At 38.6% G+C, this 27316-nt stretch overlaps 1 protein-coding gene across 3 annotated transcripts in view; it reads left to right on the top strand.

Moving 5' to 3' along the window:
• The window catches only part of DNAH5 (dynein axonemal heavy chain 5), a 319273-nt gene that overhangs the window by 117607 nt on the left and 174350 nt on the right, over positions 1-27316 (top strand). For all 3 annotated transcript variants that reach the window (XM_085001716.1, XM_085001717.1, XM_085001715.1), the window contains 6 exons: positions 2327-2498; positions 6596-6741; positions 12637-12802; positions 13813-14052; positions 16341-16531; positions 16626-16713. In XM_085001716.1, the coding sequence (XP_084857842.1) occupies positions 2327-2498; positions 6596-6741; positions 12637-12802; positions 13813-14052; positions 16341-16531; positions 16626-16713 (1003 nt within the window). The remainder of the gene's footprint in view (positions 1-2326; positions 2499-6595; positions 6742-12636; positions 12803-13812; positions 14053-16340; positions 16532-16625; positions 16714-27316) is intronic.

The raw sequence follows: 27316 nt of genomic DNA, 5'->3' as shown, positions 1-27316 counted from the left end.
GGGAAATTCTGGGTTTGACAGAGTTCACAAAGTCATTGGACTTCTTACTTCCGTCGTGCAGTTTTCTCAGAATCATTAATATTCATGTGACTGTCCAAGAGGAGAGATATTGTGTACAGTGTTTTCCATACTTAGCCATCTGGGACCATTTTTCTTATAGACTCTCTTGGGGCTAGTATATCATGGAAAACATTTTGGGAAACATGGATCTAAAGACAAATATCAACATGAACATTACAAAGATGAGCTTAAAAACACTTGTATTTAAGAAATTAAAGTTGCTTTCTTATAATTAATTATTATTAATATTAACTTTACCACAAAAGGTGGGTTGGTGTATTGTTAGTCTTACTTAAAAATGGTAACATGTGAGCAAAAGACTGAAACAGTTTAACATTATACAACAGATAACATTTCAGTGGACTACTGTGAGTTTCTGACCACAAATATTCCTTCTAATAACAATTGATTAACTAGAGAAATATTAATTGATTAACTAGAGAAATATTAATTGATTAACTAGAGAAATATTAATTGATCATCTTCTATGTTCCAGGGACTGTTTCAGGCGTTGAACAAAGCAGACAAAATTCTTGTCCTTATAGAACTTATATTTTAACTGGATAAGAGAGAACATAAGAATGAACTTATGGTCATTATTATAAATAGGTAAATTATATACTCTATGAGAAAGTGATAGGTGCTATGGAAAAAACTGAGCCAGGGCAAAGAGGGTAGAGTATGTAGGTAGTTTTGGGTGATGGTTTACAATCTTAAATAGGTAGCCAGGACAGGACTAATTGATAAGGTGGCATTTCAGTAATTATTTGAAGGAGATACAAAGACCCCTAAGCTAAGGACCAGCAGGAAAACTGTAGGGCAGGAGCAGGTAAGAGAGGAGAAGAGTGATTAGTGATGAGATTTGAGAAGGAATGGGGACCAGATTGGGTCAGTCTTTGCAGATCAACATAAGATCTTAGAGCCATGCAGGTAGTTAGGTGGCCCTGTAAGCTGAATGATGTGATCTGACTTGAGCATGGGCTATAGAGGGTGCGAGTAGAAGCAGAGACATCCTAATGGATTGCACGTGGATATGAGAGAAAGAGAAAAGTCAGGGATGACTTTATTTTTTGTTTTTGTTTTTGTAGAACCACACCTGTGGCATGCAGAAGTTCCCAGACTAGGGCTGGCCTACACCACAGCCACAGCAACATGGGATCCAAGCCGTGTCTGCGACCTACACCACAGCTCATGACAACGCCGGATCCTTAACCCACTGAGTAAGGCTGGGGATCAAACCTGCATCCTCATGGATACTAGTCAGCTTCATTTCCGCTGAGCCACAACAGGAACTCTAAGGATGACTTTGAATATTGGCCTTAGGACAAGGAGGTTGGAATTGGCATTGTTTGAGATGGAGAATGCTGTGGGCAGAGAGGTTTTGGGATAAAAACAAGCTTTCAGTTTTGAACATGTTAAGTTTGAGATGTCCGTTAGATCTTCAAGTAGAGATGTTGAGGAGGCTGTTGCCGTATGTGTATCTTTTTTTTTTTTTTTAAGTTTTTTTTTTATTTTATTTTCCCACTGTACAGCAAAGGGGTCAGGTTATCCTTACATGTATACATTGCAATTACAGTTTTTTCCCCCACCCTTTCTTCTGTTGCAACATGTGTATCTAGACATAGTTCTCAATGCTCGTATGTGTATCTTGACTTCAGGAGTGAGTCTGGGCTAGAGATGTGAATTTGGTTGCCTTGGGCCTGTGGATGATACTTGAAGCCATGATACTTGTTAACATCAGCACTGGTTCCTGACTCTCTCATATGCTTTGAGTCTTCTGTCAAGACATGGCCTCTGATCCCTGAGCCAGATCTCTGGTGACTTCACCACTTTGGGTGATGCGTGATCCATAGGAAGTGCCCAGAGGAGCAGGGAGCACATGGTGCCAGGGAACAGAGTTAAATGAATGAACTTATCGGGCTAAGGCACTGATAACATGACCTAACCTGGTTTAGAAAAGTGTCTTGACCTCAGAATTTTTCTCCCCTTCTGGGCTGGGTAGGGGGTGAAAAACTTCCTCTTAAATTATTTTTCTCTCTTCTTCAGTTGTGTTTTCCTGGAGTAGGAATTTGTATTTTATGGAGAGAATTCTTGTCTTCTGTTCTATTCTTATTTTGTTTTGGCTGCTCTACCTGCCAGGTTGCTATTGGAGCCCTACAGCTGGACCCTAAAAAAAAAAAAAAACCTTTTGGATTAAAAAAATGAGATATTAATAGATATTAAAAATGAGATAGTATTTGATTATTTTACCTCCATTTCACTGTAGATGATGCTGGCTGAATATCAGAGAGTAAAGTCAAAAATGCCTCCCATCATAGAGCAGCTGATGGTCCCCCATTTGTCGAAGGTGGAAGAAGCTCTCCAGCCTGGCCTGGCTGCACTGACATGGGCATCTCTGAACATTGACATATACTTGAAAAATGCTTTTGCAAAGATCAGTAAGTCTGTTTAAATGGTTGTTGTTTTTCAGTTTGAAAGCTGAGTTTCTAATGTCCATTATAAATTCCTTATAGATATATTGTGATATAAATAATGAAATGAAGAGTATATTCTTTTTTTTTTTTCCTAGCATGTGGAAGTTCCCAGGCTAGGGGTTGAATCAGAGTTGCAGCTGCTGGCCTACACCACAGCCACAGCAACACCATGTCTGAGCCTCATCTGCAACCTACACCACAGCTTAGGGCAACACCGGATCCTTAACCCACTGAGCAAGGCCAGGGATCTAACTTGCATCTTCATGGATACTAGTGAGGTCTTTGACCCACTGAGCCACAGTGGGAACTCCCCCCCCTTTTTAATATAGTTAATCTTTGATGAAGGAGGCAAGAGCATACAATGGGAAAAAGAAAGTCTATTCAGCAAGAATTGCTGGGAAAACTGGACAGTTGCCTGCAAATCAGTGAAACTAGAACACACCCTCACACCATGCACAAAAATAAACTCAAAATGGCTGAAAGACTTAAATATTTCTTTTCTTTTTAACAGCCACATCTGTGGCATATGGAAGTTCTTAGGCTAGGGGTTGAATTGGAGCTCAGCTGCAGGCCTACACCACAGCCACAGCAACACCACATTGATTTGCATCTACAACCTACTCTGCAGCTTGTGGCAACGCTGGATCCTTAACCCACTGAACAAGGCCTTGGATTGAACCCACATCCTCAAAGAGTTAATGTCTTTTCTAGGGCTGCATCTGCGACATATGGAGGTTCCCAGGCTAGGGGTCTAATCATAGCTGTAGCCACCAGCCTATGCCACAGCCACAGCAACGCGGGATCCGAGTTGTGTCTGCGACCTACAGCACAGCTCACAGCAATGTCGGATCCTTAACCCACTGAGCAAGGCCAGGGTTTGAACCTGCATCCTCTTGTTTCTTAGTTGGATTCGTTAACCACTGAGCCACGAGGAGAACTCCCAGAAGTGTTATTCTTAAACTATTCCCTAAGGAATTTTACCAGGTATATGAAGTCAGTAATTTCCTGGGAACTATATATATATATATACATATATATATATATATATATATATTTCACTATTTAATTTTATCTCCAGAGATTAACTACATTTAAACATTTTACTTATTGTTGGTCATTAAAAGATCTTTAGAATCATTCAGCTTTTTATACTAATAGCAGATCAGAGCTGCGTCTGCAACCTACATGACAGCTCATGGCAACGCCAGATCCTTAACCCACTGAGCAACGCCAGGGATCAAACCTGCAATCTCATGGTTCCTAGTTGGATTTGTTAACCATTGAGCCACGATGGGAACTCCAGGATCATTACAATATTAACTTGAAGGTTGAATAATATGAAATACATGATCAGAAAACCATAGCGTATAAGAGCGGAGAAGATTATAGAAATAATTTTTTTTTTCTCCAAGAGACTGGATATAGTTCCCTGTGCTATGCAGTAAGACTTCATTGCTTATCCATTCTAAATATAATAGTTTGCATCTACTAACCCCCAATTCCCTGTCTATTCCGCTCTCTCCCCCTGCCCTGGGCAACCACAAGTCTGTTTTCTATGTCTGTGCTTAAATAAGACCTTCCATTTAAAGTTAGAAAACTGATCTAGAGTTGCTAACTGAATGGTTTCTAATGTTATGTAGATGTAAGCAGTAAGGATGAGTTTAGATTCCAGTTTCCTTACCTCAAAATCATTATTCTTTTCAAAATACATCTCTCCAGGAACTAAAACAAGAGAAAGGAGGCATTTATAATTTTATAAATTTTTATAAATTTTTATAAATTTTTATAAAACTTCATAATAAGAGTTAGCACAGCCCAGTTAGAACTGGCTGCCAAGGTAGACTTCAGTAATTTTCTCCCTAGAGAGTATTAGAATTAGAGTGTTAGTGATTTAGATATTTTATTAGTGTTAGCTGGAGACCAGAGCTCTTTTTTTGAAGAAGCTCTTAATTCTCTGATAGTCTTTTCTTTTGTAATTTAAATGAACGAACTGAGGTCTAACAGAGATGAGGTTCTTTGGGAAGCTATGTTGAATCCCAACAACAGTTGGATTCTATTTTGGATTAGTGGACTGACACTAATATTTACGGGTGGTTATTTGTATCACGCATTTAAGAGAGCATTGTCTACTCTTCAAAACAACACCTAAGACTTGGCATGATTTTCTACAGTCCATGCGTAGATGTGTGGGTTTCCAACTGCAGCTAAAACAAGCCACCACAAACTTAGTGGCTTAAAGGAACAGTCATGGAGGTGAGAAGTCCAAGTAAATCTTAGGGAGTTAAAATCAAGGTGTTGTCAGGGATGGTTTCTTCTAGAGGCTCCGAGAGGGAATCCGTTCCTTTGCCCTTTCCACATTCCGGAGGGTGCCCACTTCCTTTGCTTCCTGGTCAGTCCATCCTCAAACTAGCAGCATAATATCTTGGAATCTCTTTTTTCTGTGTCCCATGGTTATACTGTCTTCTGTCTGACTCTGATACTCCTGTGTTCCTCTTATAAGGGCCTCAATGACGACACTGTCCCCCTGTCCCTCCCCCTCGCCTGATAATTTAGGAATCTTATCTCAAGATCCTGAGCTTAATTCCATCTGCAGAGTCCCCTTTGCAGAGTCCCACATTCCCAGAGGATTAGGACGTGGAAAGTCTCTGAAAGCCATTATTCAGCTTATCGCAGATGTCCTTGAAGATACTTTGAAGAATAGGTCAGAAATATAAAGAATTTTACTGAGCACACACACACACGCTTAAATAAAAGTTTTTATTCTCTTTTAATAGTGAAATAAGCCTACCAGGCAGAACTATTTGGTATCTTGAGGAGCCTCTTTAATAATTAGCTTAAACATGATTGAAAACTTTTAGGGCTTTATTCCTTAGGAAGTAAAGGCACTTATTTAAGGAATTGTATAAATTCCTGATATATCATGAGTATACAATATGTATGTAACTAGTAGTATCAGAAAAAAGAAAGTTAACTGTATAACATCTGTTGAAAAATATATTTACCCCTTAGATGGAGATACATTAGCTGTCATTTCTATTTTTGATGCAAATTGTTAATTTCCTTCGGAATTGGTCTTTCTGCCTGTGGAACTTAGTGCATCTTAAAGAAAATGTACCTTATGATAGTGACAGTTAAAAAGAAATTGGAGTGGGGGGTGGAGTTCCTGTTGTAGCTCATTGGTGACAAACCTGACTAGTGTCCATGAGATCAAGGGTTTGATCCCTGCCCCTGCTCAATGGGTTAAGGATCTGGCATTACCATGAGCTGCGGTATAGGTCATAGACATGGCTCAGATCTGGCATTGATGTGGCTGTGGCGTAGGCTGGCAGCTGCAGCTCTGATGTGACCCTTAGGCTGGGAACTTCCATGTGCTGCAGGCTTGGCCCTAAAAAGCAAAAAAAAAAAAAAAAAAAAAAAAAAAAAAAAAGCAAAAAAAAAAGAAATTGGGGCAATTTCACTTTAGTAGTATCTGTTAAGTGCCTTCTGTAGAAAAGGCACTGGGTTAAGTGTTGAAGATACAAGGATGAAAAAGATGACATGCCAAAAGATAAGACACATTAAGTAGACAATGTGGTGTAGATGGAGGGATACTTGGGTCACTGCCAACACAGGAGGAAGGCCGGCTTGTACGTGTGCAGATTCACAGAAAGCCTCCTGGGGGAGATGCATTTGAGCTGAATCTTCATGTCTGAGTCAGAGTTAGGCAGGCTGAGAAAGTTAGAAAACTGGTTAAAGAGAGCATGGTGTGGAGTTCCCTGGTGGCTCAGTGGGTTAAGGACTCATCATTATCTCTGCTGTGGCTTGGTTGCTGCCGGTGTGGGTTCGGATCCTAGCTCTGGAACTTACACTTGCTGTGGGGGTGCCACAACCCCCCCAAAAAAACCCCTCAAAAACCGAAAATGAAAAAACCCGCAGTGTAATAGTGTGAGAAAACCAAGCATGAAACAGTTCTATGGAGGAACTTTAATCCTGATTTTACTACTGAAGTTTAATTATGTTCATTTTTTTTAAAAAAGAAAAATGCCTTATCTCTTTTATTCACTTGTATTTTTTTTCCATAGAGGACCTGGAGTTGCTGCTTGACAGGGTCAACGATCTGATCGAGTTCCGCATTGACGCTGTCCTAGAAGAAATGAGCAGCACGCTTCTTTGTCAACTGCCCCAGGAGGAGCCACTTAGCTGTGAAGACTTTCTCCAAATGACAAAGGTTATTAAAAGATTGATGTTTTTCACTTAAATTTTATTTTGTGACATTTTAGAACCCTAAATTACATTTTTTTTTCCTACCTCTGACTGGTCCATGAGAGATGTAATTCTGACTGGTAATGCTAATGAGGAAGCTTCTGACAATAATTTGAAAATGAAGAGGAATGCATCTGAGGGGTCTCTTAGACACGAAGAACAAATTACTTCAGAGGGTAGGAGGGAGATGGCCATGGAATACTTTTTCCTCATTTTTCCATCATTTTTGAAGCATGGTGCTATTTTGCTGTAGAGCTTCTAGTAAACTAGGGTTAATTAATAAAATAATTGTTTTAGGCAGCTTCTGGACAGAATTTCTTCTTTGAACATTTTGGGAGAGCCATTTCAGGTAAAGCTCTGGAAGGTGGGGTCTGTGTTCAGTCAGTTTAGGGAAAAGACTGTAACCTCTTTTTTTTTTTTTTTTTTTTTTGCTTTTTAGGGCCATACTCGTGGCATATGGAGGTTCCCAGGCTGGGGATCTAATCGGAGCTACAGCTGCCCACCCATGCCAGAGCTGCAGCAATGTGACCTACACCACAGCTCAAGGCGATGCTGGATCCTTAACCCACTGAGGGAGGCCAGGGATTGAACCTGCAACCTCATGGTTCCTAGTTGGATTCGTTTCCACTGTGCCACGATGGGAACCACTATACCCTCCTTTTCCCCTTCAGAGTCTTTCCACATTAACATATTAAAATAAAACCTTCTTTTAATTAAAATAAATAAATAAATAAATAAATGCCTCCAGAAGGACTCCTGGGAAAGTATCTAGTTAACTCTTCTTTAATCTATTATTTCTCAAACATTTCCCAAAGGGACACTTTCTTCCTTTCTTCCCTGTGTCAGGATTAGGATCCTGGGAGCAGTGCTCTCTGAGGTGCCCCTTGGAGAATGTCACTTTAGCATCATGTACAGCATTTCCAGTGGACATCCTGATTATAAAAGCTCATCAGGAGTTCCCGTCATGGTGCAGCAGAAATGAATCCGACTAGGAACCATGAGGTTGTGGGTTCGATTGGTGGCCTCCAGTAACCGATCCCAATGCTGGTTAAGGATCCAGTGTTGCCTTGAGCTGTGGTGTAGGTCGAAGACGAGGCTCGGATCTGGCATTGCTGTGGCTCTGGTGTAGGCTGGCAGCTGTAGCTCTGATTAGATCCCTAGCCTGGAAACCTCCATGTGCTGCAAGAGTGACTCTAAAAAAGCAAACAAAACAAAGCAAAACAAAAAACTCATCAATGGTGATTTTAATATGTCAAGAGTCCCCAGGCCCATCCCCACGAAAAGGACTCATGGAACTCAGAATCTGGTGGCACTAAGGACCAAGACTTGTTACGGTGACAAGTAAGGACGCATAGTCAGAGCACAAGGAAAAGACAGGCAGAGTTTGGAGGCAGGCGTATGTGGGCTTCCTAACGCTTTCTCCCTCTTGCGAGGGGCCACACGGAACTCACTGTCTCCACCCCCACCCCCCACCAGCAACAAAAATGCAGTAACGCTTGTGCAATATTTATGCCCAGAAAGCCTGTTGGAGACTTAATGCTCAAGGTTTTTATTGGGTCTCTGCCTAGTGTAGACCAAAATTCCATACAACCAGAAAGAAAGCAGGTTTCAGCATAAACCATACCATTTGCACAGGTGGTCAGGGACAGAGGCATTCTTAACAGCCTGAACCTTCCTGAAATCCAGACTCCCAGGCACCACCCAAAGACCAATCTCACACTCAGGATAGCAGTCTCAGGCCTGCCATGTTAATCTTTTCCTGCATATATAGTTTATATTAAATTATTATAAAATCAAAATTAAATGTCTACACTTTAGAAATTTATCGTTCCCACTTCTCTTAGACTCACTGGCTTTGGGTAGACCCCAAACTCTGCCTTGTCCTGCCTGCTTATTTGTTATCCTCCCTCCCAGAAATCACTGGGGTCCATTTTTTTTTTTTTTTTCTTTTTAGGGCCATGCCTGCTACATATGGAGGTTTCCAGGGTAGGGGTCAAATGGAGCTGCAGCTGCCGGCCTACACTACAGCCAGAGCAACTCAGGCGTCTAGCCTCTTCTGCAACCTACACCACAGCTCATGGCAACACTGGATCCTTAACCTGCTGAGAGAAGCCGGGGATTGAACCTGCATCCTCATGGATCCTAGTTGGCTTCATTAACCACCGAGCCATGAAGGGAACTCCTGGGCTCCGTGGCTTTAATATTACCCCTACTCTTATGATAGTTTTATACAAATGCATTTTTAAAAATTTATTTTTATTTTTATTTATTTTTTATTTTTTTGGCCATTTTTAGGGCCATTCCCACGGCGTATGGAGGTTCCCAGCCTAGGGGTCGAATCGGAGCTGTAGCTGCCAGCCAACGCCAGAGCCACAGCAACGTGGGATCCAAGACGTGACTGCAACCTACACCACAGCTCACGGCAACACCGGATCCTTAACCCACTGAGCAAGGCCAGGGATCGAACCCGCAACCTCATGGTTCCTAGTCGGATTCGTTAACCACTGAGCCATGATGGGAACTTTGCATTTTTTAAAATTTAAAAGCAAATTTTAGAATATTTTTAAAAATGGGAAAAATAGCATTTTCAGCCAATTACACCACCATTGTTATTTATAATTTAAAATTTATAGTTTACATACCTCTTAATAAATTTGTGATCCCTGCTACACATACAGCAGATTTTGAATAGAGCATTTTTTTTCCTCTCATTTACTGTTTCTTCACAAAATATTTTTCATGTTGCTACATGGCTTTCTTAGTCACCATTTTCATGATGACTTCAGAATATTCTATTGAATTGATGTACCTTAATTTACCTACTAGTTCATTATTGTTGGGCACTTAGATGATTTCTAGAGTTTTGCTATTTTTACCAGAAGCTGTAGCAAATGTATTTATGTTTCATGTTTTTTTCCCTTTCTGGAGTGTTTTTTCCTCCAAAATATGATTATTGAGTTAAAGAATGTGTCTTAATTTAAAGGCTCTTAATATTTGTAGCCAAATTGCTTTTCAAAATGATGGTATCAACTTCCAATGCCATCAGCAATGCAATAGTACCAATTTCACTATCATCCAACAAAGACTGCTTTATTATAATTATAATAATTTACCCAATAGAGCAATACTTTTATTATAATAAAATGCAGTAATACATTTATTATTATAAATAATTATAATTATTAGTTTTTAAGTAGCAAAATCATAGGGCCTAATTTTACTTTACATTTTGATCACCAACGTGAATGACTACAGATATAAAAGAACGTTTTCACTTATTCCTACAACGCTTTTTTGTGGCCCTCCTTTGCAAACCACTGCTTGGGAATAAAATGATGAACAAAACAGATGAAATCTCTGCCATCATGATGCTCGCTTGATAGAGAATCAAGCAATAAAGAAGCCAATAAAGAAACAACATGTAGGGGCTGATAAGCTCAATGGAGAAAAATTAAGAGGGTAGTGGAGAAAAGGAGTACCTGACAGAGAGCTGTGATTTTATGTTGATGGTCAGGAATAATGTCTGTGATTACATCTGAACACAGGACAGGAGGGAGCAAGCCATGTGACTATCTTTGGGAAAAGCGTTCAGGCAGAGGGAATAGCAAGTGCAAAGGCCCCGAGGCAGAAGATTGTTGTTATGGTAGAAAGATGTTGAATTGCAGTTCCCTATGTTCCTACGCCGAGGGGGCAAATCAAGTAGAGACCGATCAAGAAAAATGGGAATAGTTGGTAAGCATAGTCTCTGGGGAATCAGGAGTCTGTGACTTAGAATTCATATTGCGTGATTATGAATTCTTAAATAGGAGTACAAACATTGCATAGAAAAGAAAATGATGGACTTAGAGAATAGACTTGTGGTTGCCAAGGGGGAGGGGGAGGGAGTGGGATGGATGGGGAGCTTGCGGTTAATAGCTGTAGACTATTGCCTTTGGAATGGATTAGCAATGAGTCCTGCTGTGTAGCACTGGGAACTATGTCTAATCACTTATGATGGAGCATGATAATGTGAGAAAAAAAGATTGTATACAGTATGTGTAAGTGGGTCACCATGCTGTACAGTAGAAAATTGACAGAGCACTGTAAACCAGCTATAATGGAAAAAAAATAAAAATCATTATGCATTCACTGAAAAAGGGGGAAAAGGGGTTAGTGATGCAGGCTGATTTGTCTTGTGGGTGAGGGCATGGGGTCAGGGCCATGTCGTGGCTTCCATTTGCTTTGTGCTATAGAAATCAAGGTCATTAGCTGAGTATGATGCAGGAGGATGGTACAAGCGTTCCAGGACACAGTAGTTAAGGGACCTGGTAGAGAAATGTGACTGGAGTCATAGAGAATGATTCCTGAGCCATGAATTCCAAATGCCAAGTACCTGCCTTGCCATGACCCGTGCGTGTACATAGAGAGGGTAGATTGCCTGGTTCATCTGGGCTGGGCTTCTCCTGAGTGGGGCTGAGGGAGTGATGGAGTAAAGGATGTTGGCACAAGAATGACTGATGTGAGAAACTATGTCATTAGGGGAGGGTGTGTAGAGTCAGAGGATTTAAGATGAAGACTTTAAGTATTAGCAGTTTCTCAGAAAACAAAGATTTAGTTTATATGGCATGAGATGAGGCTGTAGTTATTTGCGACTTGCTGATCTATAATAACAAGCACTTCTTGAGTACTTACTTTACGGCAGGCACTGTAATTATCATTTTTACATACATTATCTTATGGAATTCTCACAACATTCTAAGGTGCTTAGCATTTTACAGATGTGGGAATCAAGGCTCAGGATTTCCCAGATTCACGCAGAGCTAGGATTTGAAGCCGGATTGTTTCATCCTGGAGTCTATACTTTTTACCAGATTGTGCTAACTCTATCCGAACCCTTACCCAGTCTCTGACCTGTGTCTTTTTCAAAACCTTCTGTAGGCTAGGGATGGAGATTAGGAGTTGGGTGGAGTTCTGGGTTGAGAGTGAAGTTGTTATTTTATACTTTATATGATGATTAAGAAGTTTAACGGTTTCAGGACACATCAGAATCTTCCTATTTTAATGGCATCAAAATGCCAGATTACCTGCAGCAGTAGAGAGGCGGTGAATGTCATGGGTGATGAGGTGGTAAATGAACCATGAAGCTGATGCTGGACTGGAGGGTCCATGAACACATGAACACATTAGAATATCAAGATGAATCTTGTTTGGAACTTGAAACGGAGACTATGACCAACTCAGAGTCCATTGTTTCACAGGCTTGTTTTCCATTATGTGATAAATCACTGACTGCTTACATCATCTATCCCCATCTGTCCATCTGTCTGTCTGTCTGTCTGCCTTGATTAAATTGCGCCAATGTATCCATTTATGTTTATTAAATCTCATTCTCGAGAAATGTGTAATCTAGTTTGAGGGGCGGGGAATATCTGAAATTAATTAAAGGTGGATTGCTGGCAAAGGAGAAGAGGGAAGGAAGGCTGACTAGAGAAGATTTATGTGAAAAGAAGGAAACTTCATGGGAAGAGAGGCTGTTCATGGCTTTAGAGTTATTTCCTCCACTGCTGGGGAGGTAAGTATAATTTTGGTCCATCTGCTCCAGTTGGTTCTCTGGTCTTTAACACATTCCTTTATGGGATGCCTGACCTGGGTTAGTGGGAGAGGTGTGGTCGAGCATTGTTGGAGGCCAAAATCTTATCCGGAGGCTGGACTTAACGGCGTTATGATATCTCAGAAGCTAGGTAAACAAATATGACACGGTGCTAAGTTTCTTTTCTTTCTTTTCTTTCTTTCTTTCTTTCTTTCTTTCTCTCTCTCTCTTTCCTTTCCTTTCCTTTCCTTCTTTCTTTCTTTCTCTTTCTCTTTTTCTTTTTTTTAATAGGACCTTTGTGTAAATGCTGCTCAGGTACTACACTTTAAAAGCTCATTAGTGGAGGAAGCAGTCAATGAACTAATAAATATGTTGCTGGATGTCGAAGTTCCATCTAAGGAAGAAAGAGAAAAAGTATCCAACATAAATAGTGCTGATTCAAAAAATGAAAGTTCAGGTAATGGAAGGGATAATGGAAAGAGGGCTCTTAGTTTTCTAGGCCATTATTGAAAACTAAAATTTAATTTTCTGCATAGCGATGAATTTCATATTTCTATAAATACCCTCCAAATTTTGCAAGGACATTTATGAATCTGAAATTATGATTCAGAGCACATTTTAATGACACCATGTCATTAATTCCTACTATTTTTTTGTTAACCTCTACAAACAGGTACTTTGCATTGGCCCTTGTTAGCTGTCTTTGCATATAGGTATAAATGTGTGTTTTTTCATCTTGTCAGAGTAGGATGGGTTATGGATTGGAATTCCCATGGGAGCCCTGTCTACACCAGAGCAAAGGGTTTGTGGGACAGATGAGGACATGGAGAGGCAAAGAATGGAAGCTCTTCCCCCCAGGGTTTATGGTTATTGGTGGGCAGACAGAACCCAGAGAACCAGCAGCTGGGCCCCCAGGCCCTGCCTTGCTTTTGCAGCCATAGCTCCTGCCTCTCCTCCGTTTTTTTTTTTTTTTTTTTTTTTTTTTTTTTTTTTGTCTTTTGCCCTTTTTAGGGCCTCACCCGTGGCGTATGGAGGTTCCCAGGATAAGGGTCTAATTGGAGCTGTAGCTGCTGGCCTATACCACAGCCACAGCAATGCCAGATCTGAGCTGTGTCTGTGACCCACACGACAGCTCATGGCAACGCCAGATCCTTAACCCACTGAGCAAGGCCAGGAATCGAACCCACAACCTCATGGTTCCTAGTCAGATTCATTTCCATTGCACCACGACGGGAACTCCTCCTCCTGTCTTTTAACATGGAGGAGAATAGGCCTCCATCAGTCCACCTGGTGCCCCCTTTCCTCTTCCTGTCCTCATTTCGGAAGAAGTGTGACATTTAGGTGTTATTAAACTTGCATGTAATTTATCTCAATTTTCTTGTCTTTAACTGCAATAGATCATTCTCTCTCTCTCTATGCCTCCACTCCCAGCCCCACTCTCTTTCAATTTCTCTCGTTCTGTAACAGCAAAAAGAGAAGAAGGAACTTTGGACACCTCGACATCTTCCCTCAATGCCCGGCCAGGCCTCCTGCCCTTGACGACATTTGCGAGAAAGAAGAAAGAGACCGAGGTGTTAGAGGAGGGGGCCCGGGAGTTGCTCTCTCATTTCAATCACCAAAACACGGAAGCTCTTCTGAAGGTTACAAGGAACACGCTGGAGGCCATGCGCAGGCGAATTCATTCCTCCAACTTGATCCACTTCCGGGGTAATGATCTGGTAGAGTTTGCCTCTTGGCTCCACGCGTGGTCGCTGTGTGTGTGCGCGTGCATCCCTGCTAAATTGAAATAATCGAAACCACCATTTCTTGAGTGTCTCCTTGTAAGTTTATGCCTTATGAACTTGGATTATCTCAACAATGCTGTGAAGTAAATGCTATCATCACTCCCATTTAAAACTGAGAAGACTGCAGTCCAGGGAGGTGAAATAATTTGCCTAAGGTCGCTTTGCTTTTGTTAATAAACAACATCATGATGGGAACACTTCTAATCTTTTTGTAATAAGGTGAAAACATATGAAGTGAATTATTTTAATTAGTGAAAGAAAAAAGAGACTTTAAAAAGGAGATCAATAGAAAGATAATTTCATTGTTAAATTCTTCGATTATTAGCCAGTCTTAGCAAGTGAGAAAGATCTTATTAATGCCATTACCTTCAAAGCGGAAAATTGTATTACTATTTTCATGTCAGTTTAGTATTTTCTAGCTGGTTTGCTCCTCCTCAATCCAATCATCTCTCCTCAGCACCATTCAGAGCTAGGTGTTGCATTTCCCAAATGGGCCACAAAAATCCATCAAGTCTAGAGGTATTTTGAAATTAAGTTTTAAATTAAAAAAATATAAAAATAAGAGTTCAGGGATTTTTCTTTGTGGCACAGCAGAAACGAATCCGACTAGTAACCATGAGGTTGCAGGGTTGCAGGTTCGATCCCTGGCCTGGCTCAGTGGGTTAAGTGTTGCTATGGCTGTGGTGCAGCCCAGCAGCTGTAGCTCCGATTCATTCCCTAGCCTGGGAACTTCCATATGTTAGGGTGAGGCCCTAGAAAGCAAAAAAAAAAAAAAAAAAAAAGAGTTCTCATTGTGGCTCCACCCATTGTAGTCTCCCAGAGGATGAGTTTAATCCCTGGCCTTGATCAGTGGGCTATGGATCTGGCCTTGCCCCAGGCTGTAGCGTAGGTTGAAGATGTGACTTGGATCCTGCATTGCTGTGGCTGTGGTGTAGGCCGGTAGCTGCAGCTCCAGTTCAACTCCTAGCTTGGGAACTTCTATATGCTACAGTTGTGGCCATAAAAAGAAAAAATGTGTACAGATCAAGTATTTCCAAAGAAAATTCTGCATCTGAGCTATGTTAAAGCACATATTGATTTTGGAGCCTTTGCACGAAAAAAATGTAAAATATGTTAATTTTTTTGGCTTTATTTTTTCAATAATTTTAAATGTTAATTTCTGGACTATAATGAGTTAAATAAAACATTCAATTCAAAAAAAGAAAAAATATGTATATAAAAATAAAACAGTAATTAGTTAAAATTAAATAATAGGACAATAAAGACTTTTTATTTATTTTGAATTTTGGCATTTAAGGGAAACTTTCTCTAATATTTAATTAAAAGTGGATGAATAAAAGTGGAAATGTTAAAATAATTTTTTGATTGGTGGCATGGTTTATTATGTTTTATTTCACTTCAGAAGGGAGGATAGTCATTTTCTTTGACTTAGGGACAATATTAGAACTTATCAACTGTTGGTTGATATGTTGAATATTATTGTATGCCTCTTCCAAGGCATGTAATGATATTTATATATACAAATATTTCTTTATATTACAGGTATTTCTTTATATATGATAAGTATTTCCAATTATATACAGGGATTTGCACACACACACACACACACACACATACATGCATATTTATATACCTTTACCTTTAACTATAGCCAACTTTAAAAGCCCCCTGTGTATAAATGGTGAATTACATGGTATTTCTTTCCCACTTTTTGCTCCCAGTTTGGATATACTGGTGGCGGTAGGAAAGATGTATGTTTTATTTGAAATTCTAAACTGACTGTTTGTTCTGACTTAGGCTTGTTCTGATATTTATTCTTGTTTTTCATTCCTTGCTTACTTAGTCTATATTTAATTTGTCGGCCTCCTGTTATTTGGACAGTATCATTTTCAATATTTTATGTAAGAATTTATATAATTAAGCCTGACTCCACGCTGTGGGTTTCCTTTATGGAGCGTGTACCTGTAGATGGTAATCAGCAGAAACTGGCTTGGGTTTCACTGAACTGCTCTGTAGTATTGAGCATAACTAGATCCTCCACCTTAGTTTTTATTCATTCATTCATTCATTCATTCATCCAACAAAGATATATTGTCAGATGATATACCTATTATGTCTTGTTCTAGGTGCTTTAATTTTTCTGGTTACAAATGAAATAAGTCCTATTTTAAAGGAAAAAGATGAAATCTTCCCTGTTTTGTGTTAACTCAGACAGTAACAGTGCCTCTAAAATGAAGCAGAACAGTCTGCCCATTTTCCGGGCAAGCATCACCCTGGCCATTCCCAACATCACCATGGCCCCAGTCCTGGAAGACATACAGCAGACGCTGAACAAAGTTGTGGAGTGCGTCGTCACCATCACCAAGGGGGTTAGACAGTGGAGCAGTGAGCTGCTGTCCAAGGTGGGTGTGGGCTGAAAAAAATCATCTCACATGGAAGCTGCTGCTTCTACAGATGGGCTGGAGCTAAAAAAAAAAATGCCCTTTTTCGTTGTAGAGAAAAATGCATGAAAGAAAAACGGCTGCTTTGCCAAATAACGAAGACAGTGATTCTGATGCTGAAATGGGAGAAAATGAACCTCAAGGTAAATGTTCTTTTAGTGCTTTCTAAATAGTTATTGTAAATCCACATTTTTTAAAATTGATTTTTATTTTTTATTGGAGTCTAGTTGATTTACAATGTTGTGTTAGTTTCAGGTGTATAGCAAAATGATTCAGTTATATACATATGCATATATCCATTCTTTTTCAGATTCTTTTCCTGTATAGGTTATTACAGAACCTCACAAGGCATGCAATAATATTTATATATACAAGTATTTCTTTATATATTACAAGTATTTCCAATTATATGTAGAGATTTACACACACACATCCATATTTATATACCTTTACCTTTAACTATAGCTAATTTTAAAAGCCCCCTGGATATAAATGGTGAATTACACGGTGTTTCTTCTCTACTCTTGAGTAGAGCTCCCTGTGCTACACTGTAGCTCTTTTTTGATTATCTGTTATATATATATATATATAGAGTAGTGTGTATATGTTAATCCCAAACTCTGAATTTCTTTCTCTTGCCACCTTTCCCCTTTGGTAACCATGTTTGTTTTTGAAGTCTGTTTGTTTTGTAAATAAGTTAATTTGTATCATTTTTTTTAAGAGTCCACATATAAGGGATATCATATGATATTTATCTTTCTTTGATTTACCTCACTTAGTATGATAATCTCTAATTATGCTGCAAATGGTGTTATTTTGTTCTTTTTTAAGGCTGAGTAGTATTCCATTGTATATATATACCATATCTTCTTTATCCATTCCTCTGTCGATGGACATTTAGGTTGCTTCTGTGTCTTGACTATTGTACATAGTGCTGCAGTGAACGTTGGGGTGCATGTATCTTTTTGAATTTTGGTTTTCTCTGAATATTTACCTAGAAGTGAGATTGCTGGATCATATGGTAGTTCTACGTTTAGTTTTTTAATGTAAATCAACATTTATTAAACTAAAATGTATTTTCCTCCATGTAATTCTCAAATCAGATTAGATCAGAATATTAATCTATGAGCCAATTTCAAGTTTATGAAATATAAAGATCAATGTATTTTAATATCACCATGATAAATAGTGTATTTTAAATCAGTATGTCACAAGAGATACTGGGGGACATACTGGAGGATTTTAGTTTCACAGTTAAAAGAGAAATGTCATCATCATGATGAATATTTCCAGACGTTTCAGAGCTATGTTGTATTTTGATCCATTATGTGTCCTGTTTTGCTAACGTGCTGTGATTTTTGCTGTATATCTCATGGTTTTCATTTCTATTCTGTAATATTAGGGAGCATATGACATCCAAGTTGCTAATGATATGTGATAAAATGTTTTTAATCCTACAACTTCTTCTTTTAAAGCAACCCTGCCAGTAGCCGAGCTTGTATAATTTTCAGTTAGTTCTCATATCCTCTTAAATGATAAATAAATTAACCACAAGGAAGAAACTGAAACAAGCTCCTCTTTAAAAAAAATCTGTTATTGAGGAGGATAAAGACAGTTCAAAACAACTTTACCCAGCACTGTGAATCAGCTATACTCTAATTAAAAAAACCTGAAGCAAGACAAATCAAACAAAAAACCCAACCTTACCCACAACTTATAATATTCTTTATTTAAGGTAAAAATCATATTGTATTAACTTCAATTTTTATATTATTTGTAGACATTGCTTAACCTCCTAGAATAGTTTAGATGTTTCTAAACTCAAAATATGTTCAATTATGAATTATATTTTAAACTGAGAAGAAAAAATGTTTAATGGAAAATTAAAATGTATTTTTGTCATGACAAAAGAGTTAAAAGAGAAATAAGCTGCACCTTTAAAAAATAACAGAAGCTGCACCTTTAAAAAATAACAGCTTTGAGATAGAATTTACATAACATAAAATTCACCCTTTTAAAGTGTAGAATTCACTGGCCTTTAGTATATTCAGAGCTGTACAACATCACCACTATCTAGCTTTAGAACATTTTCATCACTCTCCAAAGAAATCCTGTCTCTATTAGCAGTCCCCCTCACCCCCATTCTCTTTCCCCAAGCCCTGGCAGCCACTAATCTACTTTCTTTCTTTCTTTTTTTTTTTTTTTGCTTTTTAGGGCCGCACCCGAGGCATATGGAGGTTCCCAGGCTAGGGGTCTAATTGGAACTACAGCTGCCGGCCTACACCACAGCCACAGCAACGTGGGATCTGAGCCACATCTGTGACGTACATCACAGCTTATGGCAACACCAGATCCTTCACCCACTGAGAGAGGCCAGGGATCGAACCCACATCCTCATGGATTCTAGTCGGGTTTGTTAACTGCTAATCCACTTTTGGTTTTTGTGGGTTTGCCTATTCTGGATGTTTCCTATAAGTGGAATCATGCTACCCATGGTCTTTTGTGTCTCACTCCTTTCATTTAGCATAATGTTTTCAATTTTCAACCATGTTGCAGATGTATCTGCACTTCATTTCTTTTTATTGCTGAATAATATTCCATTGCATGGATATACTACATTTTATTTATCCATTCATCAATTGATGAACATTTGGGTTGTTTCCACTTTTGGACTGTTTTGAATAAATATTGCTATGAACATTTGTGTAAAGTTTTTGTGTTGGACATATATTTTCATTTCTCTTGGGTATGAAACTCATACACTGAATCATGTAGTAACTTTATGTTTACCATTCTGAAGACATGCCAGACTGTTTTCCAGAGCAGTCATACCATTTTACTTTCCCACTGGCAAGGTATGAGGGTCCTGTTCCCCCACCCACCTACCCCCTGCCACCCAGCATCCTCACCAACAGTTGTGGCTGTCTGCCTTTGGAATTGCAGCCATTCTAGTGATGAGAAATGATATCTCCTTGCAGTCTTAATTTGCATTTCCCTAATGACTAATGATCGTGAACATCTTTTCATGTGGGTTTTTTTTTTTTTTTTTTGCATTTGTGTATCTTATTTGGAGAGAGGTCTATTCAAATTCTTTGCCTGTGTTTTAAACAATTATGATTACTTGTCTTTTCATTGTTGAGTTACTGATATAAATAAATAATAAATCCCTTACCAGATACATCACTTGAAATATTTTCTTATATTCTGTGGGTTGTGTTTTCACTTTACTTTTAGAAAAATTTTTATTAGAATAGAGTTGATTTACAGTGTTGTGTTAATTTCTGCTGTACAGCATAGCGACCCACATATACGTATATACATAGACATTCTTTTTCTGATACTATCTTCTAGCATGTTCTACCCCAAGAGATTGGGTGTAGTTCCCTGTGCTGTACAGTAGGAAACCAATGCTTTTCATTTTCTTTTTCTAAAAAAATATTTTTATTTTTTCCATCATAGTTGGTTTACAGTGTTCTGTCAGTTTTCTCCTGCACAGCAAGGTGACCCAGTCACACATACATATGTACATTCTTTTTCTCATGTTATCATGCTCCATCATAGGTGACTAGATATAGTTCCCAGTGCTATACAGCAGGATCTCATCACTTATCCATTCCAAAGGCAATAGTTTGCATCTATTAACCCCAAATTCCCAGTCCATCCCATTCTCTTTCCCTCCCCCTTGGCAACCACAAGTCTGTTCTCCAAGTCTATGAGTTTCTTTTCTGTGGAAAGGTTTATTTGTGCCATATATTAGATTCCAGATATGTTATATCATATGGCATTTGTCTTTTTCTTTCTGACTTACTTCACTCAGGATGAGAGTCTCTAGTTCCATCCATGTTGCTGCAAATGGCATTATTTTGTTCTTTTTTATGGCTGAGTAGTATTCTATTGTGTATATATACCACATCTTCCTAATCCAATCATCTGCTGATGGACATTTAGGTTGTTTCCATGTCTTGGCTATTGTGAATAGTGCTGCAGTGAACATATAGGTGCACATGTCTTTTTCAAGGAAAGTTTTGTCTGGATATATGCCCAAGAGTGGGGTTGCTGGGTTAAATGGTAGTTCTATATTTAGTTTTCTAAAGTACCTCCATACTGTTTCCTATAGTGGTTATACCAATTTACATTTCCACCAACGGTGTAGGAAGGTTCCCTTTTCTCCACACCCTCTCTAGCATTTGTTATGTGTGGACTTATTAATGGTGGCCATTCTGACTGGCGTGAGGTGATACCTCATAGTAGTTTTGATTGGCATTTCTTTAATAATCAGGGATGTTGAGCATTTTTTCATGCGCTTGTTGGCCATCAGTATCTTCTTTGGAAAAATGTCTATTCAACCCATTTTTCCATTGGGTTGCTGGCTTTTTTTTTTTTTTTGCTGTTGAGTTTTGTAAGTTATTTGTATATTTTAGAGATTAAGCCCTTGCCAGTTGCATCATTTGAAAGTGTTTTCTCCCATTCTGTAAGTTGTCTTTTTTGTTTTTTTATGGTTTCCTTTGCTGTGCAAAAGCTTGTCAGTTTGATTAGGTCCCATTGGTTTGTTTTTGCTTTTATTTCTGTTGCTTTGGGAGACTGGCCTGAGAAAACATTTGTAAGTTGATATCAGAGAATATGTTCCCTATGGTCTCTTCTTCTAGAAGTTTGATGGTGTCTTGTCTTACACTTAAGTCTTTAAGCCAGTTTGAGTTTATTTTTGTGCATGGTGTGAGGGTGTGTTCCAGTTTCATTGATTCACATGTGGCTGTACAGTTTTCCCAGTACCATTTGCTGAAAAGACTGTGTTTTTCCCATTTCATATCCTTGTCTCCTCTGTCAAAGATTAATTGACATTAGGTGTCTGGGTTTATTTCTGGGTTTTCTATTCTGTTCCATTGGTCTGTATGTATGTTTTGGTACCAGTTCCACACTCTCTTGATTACTATGGCTTTGTAATATTGCCTGAAGTGTGGGAGAGTTATGCCTCCTGCTTGGTTTTTGTTCCTCAGGATTGCTTTGGCAGTTCTGGGTCTTTAATGGTTCCATATAAATTTTTGGATTGTTTGTTCTAGTTCTGGCTTTTCACTTTCTTTTTTTTTTTTTTTTTTTTGTCTTTTTGTCTTTTTGTCTTTTGTTGTTGTTGTTGCTATTTCTTGGGCCGCTCCCGCGGCATATGGAGGTTCCCAGGCTAGGGGTTGAATCGGAGCCGTAGCCACCGGCCTACGCCAGAGCCACAGCAACGTGGGATCCGAGCCGCGTCTGCAACCTACACCACAGCTCACGGCAATGCCGGATCGTTAGCCCACTGAGCAAGGGCAGGGACCGAACCCGCAACCTCATGGTTCCTAGTCGGATTCGTTAACCACTGCGCCACGACGGGAACTCCTGGCTTTTCACTTTCTTAATGGTATCTTTTGAAGTATAAAAGTTTTTATTTTAATCAAGGTCAGTTTAGCTACTAGTTATTTTAGAGCTTTTGATTTTGTATTTAAGAAACTATAACTTTTACTCCTGTGTTTTCTTTAAATGTTCTATAGTTTTGGCACTTATGTTTACGTATTTGACCCATTTTGAGTGAAGTGGGGATCCAAATTCATTCTTTTGCATGTGAATATTCAGTTATCCCAGCACCATTTGTCGAAAAGACTATTATTTTTCTCAGTTGAATTTTCTCGAAACTCTTGTTGAAAATCAATGAACCACAAATGTAAATATAAGGATTTAGTCCTACACTCTTAATTTTATTCCATTGATCTTATATCTCTCCTTATTCTAGAACCATACTGTCTTGATTACTGTAGCTTTGAGGTAAGTTTTGAAGTCAAGAGCTAAAGTATTCCAATGTTTTTCTTCTTTATCAAGATTGTTTTAAAATAGTCTAGATCTCTTTTATTTATATATGGACTTTGGAATCATCAGCTTGTTAATTTCCACAAAAAAAGATAGTTGTGGTTTTGGGGGTTTGTTCTGAAACCTGGGGAGAATTGAAATGAAATTTTAATGGATTGAAATAATACAAAGTATGTCCTCCAACCACAGTGAAATGAAATTAAAAATCAGAAACAGGGGATTTGAGGAATTCACAAATACATAAAAATTCACAAATACATACATAGAAATTCACACTCCTAAATAACCAGTGAATCAAAGAAGAAATCAAAAAGGAAATTAGGAAATAGTTTTAGGATAAATGCAACAGGAAAGACAAAATGCAAAACTTGTGAAATGTAGTTAAAGCATTGCTTGGAGGAAAATTTATAGTCTCAAATACTGATTTTAAAAAAGAAGAAATATCTCAAATCAATAACCTAGCCTTCTATTTTTAAGAAACCTACCTTCAAGGTCATTGATTCTTTCTCTTACAAATGAAAATATGTTGAGCCCTGCAAGTGAATTTTCATTTCATATATTGTTCTTTTCAACTTCAGAATTTGTATTTGATTTTCTTTTATATTTCTGTCTCTTTATTGATATTCTCTATCTTGTGAGACATACTTCTCATACTTCAATTCTTTAAAACTTTTTTTTTATTTTTAATTTTTGTTTTGTTTTGTTTTTTAGGGCCGTACTTGTGGCGTATGAAAGTTCCCAGGGTGGGAGTTGAATTAGAGCTGCAGGTGCTGGCCTATGCCATAGCCATAGCAATGCCAGATATGAGCTGTGTCTGTGGCCTACACCACAGTGCACAGCAACTCCAGATCCTTAACCCACTGAGGGAGGCCAGGAATCGAACCTACATCCTCATGGATACTAGTCAGATTTGTTACTGCTGAGCCACAGTGAGAACTCCCTCATACTTTAATTCTTTAGTTAGTATTTTCTCTAGTTCTTTGAACATATTTTAATAGTTGATTTAAAATTTTTGTCTAAGTTTAATTAGGTCCCATTTGTTTATTTCTATTTTTGTTTCCTTTGCATTAGGAGACAGATCCAAAAAATATTGTTACGATTTATATCAAAGAGTATTTTGCCTATGTTTTTTTCTAGGGGTTTTATGGTTTCTAGTCTTACTTGTAGGTCCTTAATTCATTTGGAATTTATTTTAGTATATGGTATGTGAAAGCTTTTGCACAGCAAAGGAAGCCATTGAGAAAAAGACAAGTGAATGTGAGAAAATATTTTCAAATTATATGACCAATAAAAAGTTAATATCTAAACTATATAAACATCTCATACAAGTCAATATAAGAAAAACCCACAAAAAAAAAAAAAAACCAAACTACATGATTAAAAAATGGACAGAAGACCTGACTGGACATTTTATCCTGTATGTCTTTCAAGAAGACATACAGATGGCCAAAAGGCACATGAAGCAATGCTCAACATCATTAATCATCAGAGAAATGCAAATTAAAATCACAATGAGATATCACTTCACACCTGTCAGAATGGCTGTCGTTAAAAAAGCCATAAATAACAAATGTTGGCAAGGATGTGGAGAAACAGGAGCCCCCTTTTATGGCTGGTGGGAATGTAGATGCATACACTATGGAAAACAGCATGCAGGGTCCTCAAAAAACTAAAGATTGGACTATAAGATGATATTATTTGGAGTTCCTGTCATGGTGCAGTGATTAACGAATCTGACTAGGAACTATGAAGTTGCAGGTTTGATCCCTGGCCTTGCTCAGTGGGTTAAGGATCCAGTGTTGCCGTGAGCAACACAGGTTGCAGACGCGGCTCGGATCCCACGTTGCTGTGGCTCTGGCGTAGGCTGGCGGCTACAGCTCCGATTTGACCCCTAGCCTGGGAACCTCCATATGCTGCAGGAGGGGCCCTAGAAAAGGCAAAAAGACAAAAAAAAAAAAAAAAAAAAAAAAAAAGAAAAAAAGATACTGTTTCCATTCCTGTCTATATACCTGGGAAAATGAGACCACCAAGTCAAAAAATACATGCACCCCCGTTTTTATAACAGCTCTATTACAATGTCAGTATGCCACTCAAGTGCCCATCAGCAGGTGACTGGGTTAAGAAGATGTGTGTATACACAATGGAGCACTACTTAGTCATAAGAAAAGAGTGAAATTTTGCCATTTGCAACAAGATGGATGGACATGGAGGGTATAATGCTTAGTGAAAATAAGTCAGAGAAAACCAAATGCTGTATATTATCATTTATATGTGAAATCTAAAAAATTAAAACAGATAAAAGTATAGCAAAACAGAACTGAGACTAGAGAGCAAACTGTGGTTACCAGTAGGGAGAGGGATTGGGGAAGAGAAAAGGGGTATGGGATTAACAGATACAAACTATGTATAAAATGAATTAATAAGCTACAAGGATACATACAGCACAGGGAATATAGTCAATATTTTATAACTTTAAAAGCAGTATAAACTGTACAAAATTTGAGTTACTGTGTTGTACACCTAACTCTACTGTGATATCGTAAATCAACTATATGTCAACAAAACATTTTTTCTAGTAATTCCTATACTGGGTTTTCTCATGTGTAGTTTCTATGGACTAAAGTTTTTGTTCCTATGTGTGGGCACTATTTTTATCTTTGCATGTCTCACAATTTTTATTTTTGTTGAAAACTTGATATTTTAAATAGTATAATGTCGCAATTCTGAAAATCAGACTCTTTTCCCCAGGGTCTATTGTTGTTGTTATTGTTTTTTTTTTTTTTTTTTTGAATTGACTTTCCTAAACTAATTCTGTAAAATTTATCTTCTCTTTGGAGTGTACCACAGTAGTCTCCACTTGATGAGTTTAGCAGTTAACTGTGCTTGTATGGAGATTTCCTTTAGTGCTTTGAATCAGTCAGTCTCCTACCCTTTGCCTAGGGAGTTTGTGTGTGCACTGGAGCACCTGACAGCTCAGAAAGTTTTCAGTGCTGCCCTAGCATTTATTTACTGTTTGTACAAGACCTCAGTTCAACCAGAGTGAAAGATTAGGGCGTTTTTATGTCTTTCCTGGGCATGTGCACCGAGCTGTACATATGCATGACCTTCTAGAGCCCCAGGAATACATGGACATCTCACCCCCAGATCTCTTTTTGGTCAAACTCTTTTTTGCCTCAAGTGATATCATTACCTCAGGCAGCTGTAAAGTTAAGTATTGCTGATTTTATTTTTAAAATTTTTATTTTTTATTTGTTTTTTTTGGGGGGCCATACCCACGGCATATGGAGATTCCCAGGCTGGGGATCGAGTTGGAGCTACAGCTGCCGGCCTACACCACAGCCAGAGCAACATCAGATCTGAGCCGCATCTGTGACCTACGCAATAGCTCACGGCAACGCCAGGTCCTTAACCCACTGATCGAGGTCAGAGGTGGAACCCGTGTCCTAGTCCTAATGGATACTAGTTGGGTTCGTTAACTGCTGAGCCATGCCAGGAACTCCTGATTTTATTTTTAATTGAAGTAGAGCTGACATACAATATTATATAAATTATAGGTATACAATATGGTAACTCACAATTTAGCAGTTATCCTTCATTTATAATTATTATAAAACTTTGCCTATGTTACCTATCCTGTCCAATATATCCTTGTGGCTTATTTTATACATAGTAGTTTGTACTTCTTAATCTCCCATCCTTATAATCTCCCATCCCTATATTGCCCCTCCCTGCTCCCCTCTCCCTAGTGGTAACCGCTAGTTTGTTCTCTAAATCTGTGAGTCCTTTTCTTTTCTGTTATATTCACTAGTTTGTTTTATTTTGCTATCTTTATACATTATGAAATGACCACCACGTGAGTCTGGTTATTACCTATTACCTTGCACGGTTATTACAACGTTATTGGCTACATTCCCTATGCTGTCCACTATATCCTATGATGCATTTATTTATGTTTATTTTTTATATTTGAAAAATTTTAAATAACTTCTAAACAATTTTTTTATTTTTTATTAAAGTGTAGTTGATTTACAATGTTGTAGATTTGTTTATTTTATAACTGAGGTTTCTACCTCTTAATCTCCTTCGTCTGTTTTGCCCATCCTCCCCACCCCCTTCCCTGTCGCAAAGTCTAGTTTGTCTTCTCTGTCTGTGAGTCTGAATCTATTTTGTTCTGATCGTTTTTTGACAAATGCCTTGGGGATGGGGATTTTCCTACTCATTGAGTCCTGAGTCAGGTCAAATGAAGATAAACTCTTGAATGGGGCTTTCCTGGGGAGCTTCTAGACAAGTCAAATGGTGACAATTCTATGAGGCTTCTCAGTTTGCACCAAACCCAGCTGGTCCCTCTGATGACCACTGGGCTACTGCTAGGTTTTGGTTTTCACAGCCACAGTGGTGGCATGGTTCCTATTTCCCAGGAATACCACGTAGCCAGTCAGGGGGGCAGTGGGAGTAGAGCAAGTGAACACATCACAAAACTCACTGTTGTTACCAGCATTTCCAAATATTTCTTGACTAAACAAACTCTCCTTGAACTGTTGCAAGGGTTGGTTAATTTCCAGAGTCCTGAAAAAAACTGATATTGACAAATTTTCCCAGTGTTTTCATAAAGAAGATTTACAGAGGTTCTTATTTTACTGTTACAGAAATTCCCTCATTGAAAAATTTTTACAATTTATTTTTATTTTTTATTTTTTGTCTTTTTAGGGCCACACCCAAAGCATAAGGAAGTTCCTAGGCTAGGGGTCAAATTGGAGCTGCAGCTGCTGGCCTACACCACAGCCACGGCAACGTGGGATCCAAGCCGCATCTGCGACCTACACCCCAGCTCACGGCAACACCAGATCCTTAACTCATTGAGTGAGGCCAGGGATCAAACCCTCATCCTCACGAATACTAGTCAGGTTTGTT

This window comes from Sus scrofa, chromosome 16 (assembly GCF_054392235.1).
Source record: "Sus scrofa isolate SSC_HxYL_T2T_F1_AM1 chromosome 16, Sscrofa_HxYL_maternal_Yorkshire_Landrace_v2.0, whole genome shotgun sequence".
Classification (NCBI taxonomy): Eukaryota; Metazoa; Chordata; class Mammalia; order Artiodactyla; family Suidae; genus Sus; species Sus scrofa.
Note: the sequence above shows the minus strand (reverse complement) of the source record. Positions and strands in the feature narration are given on the sequence as shown.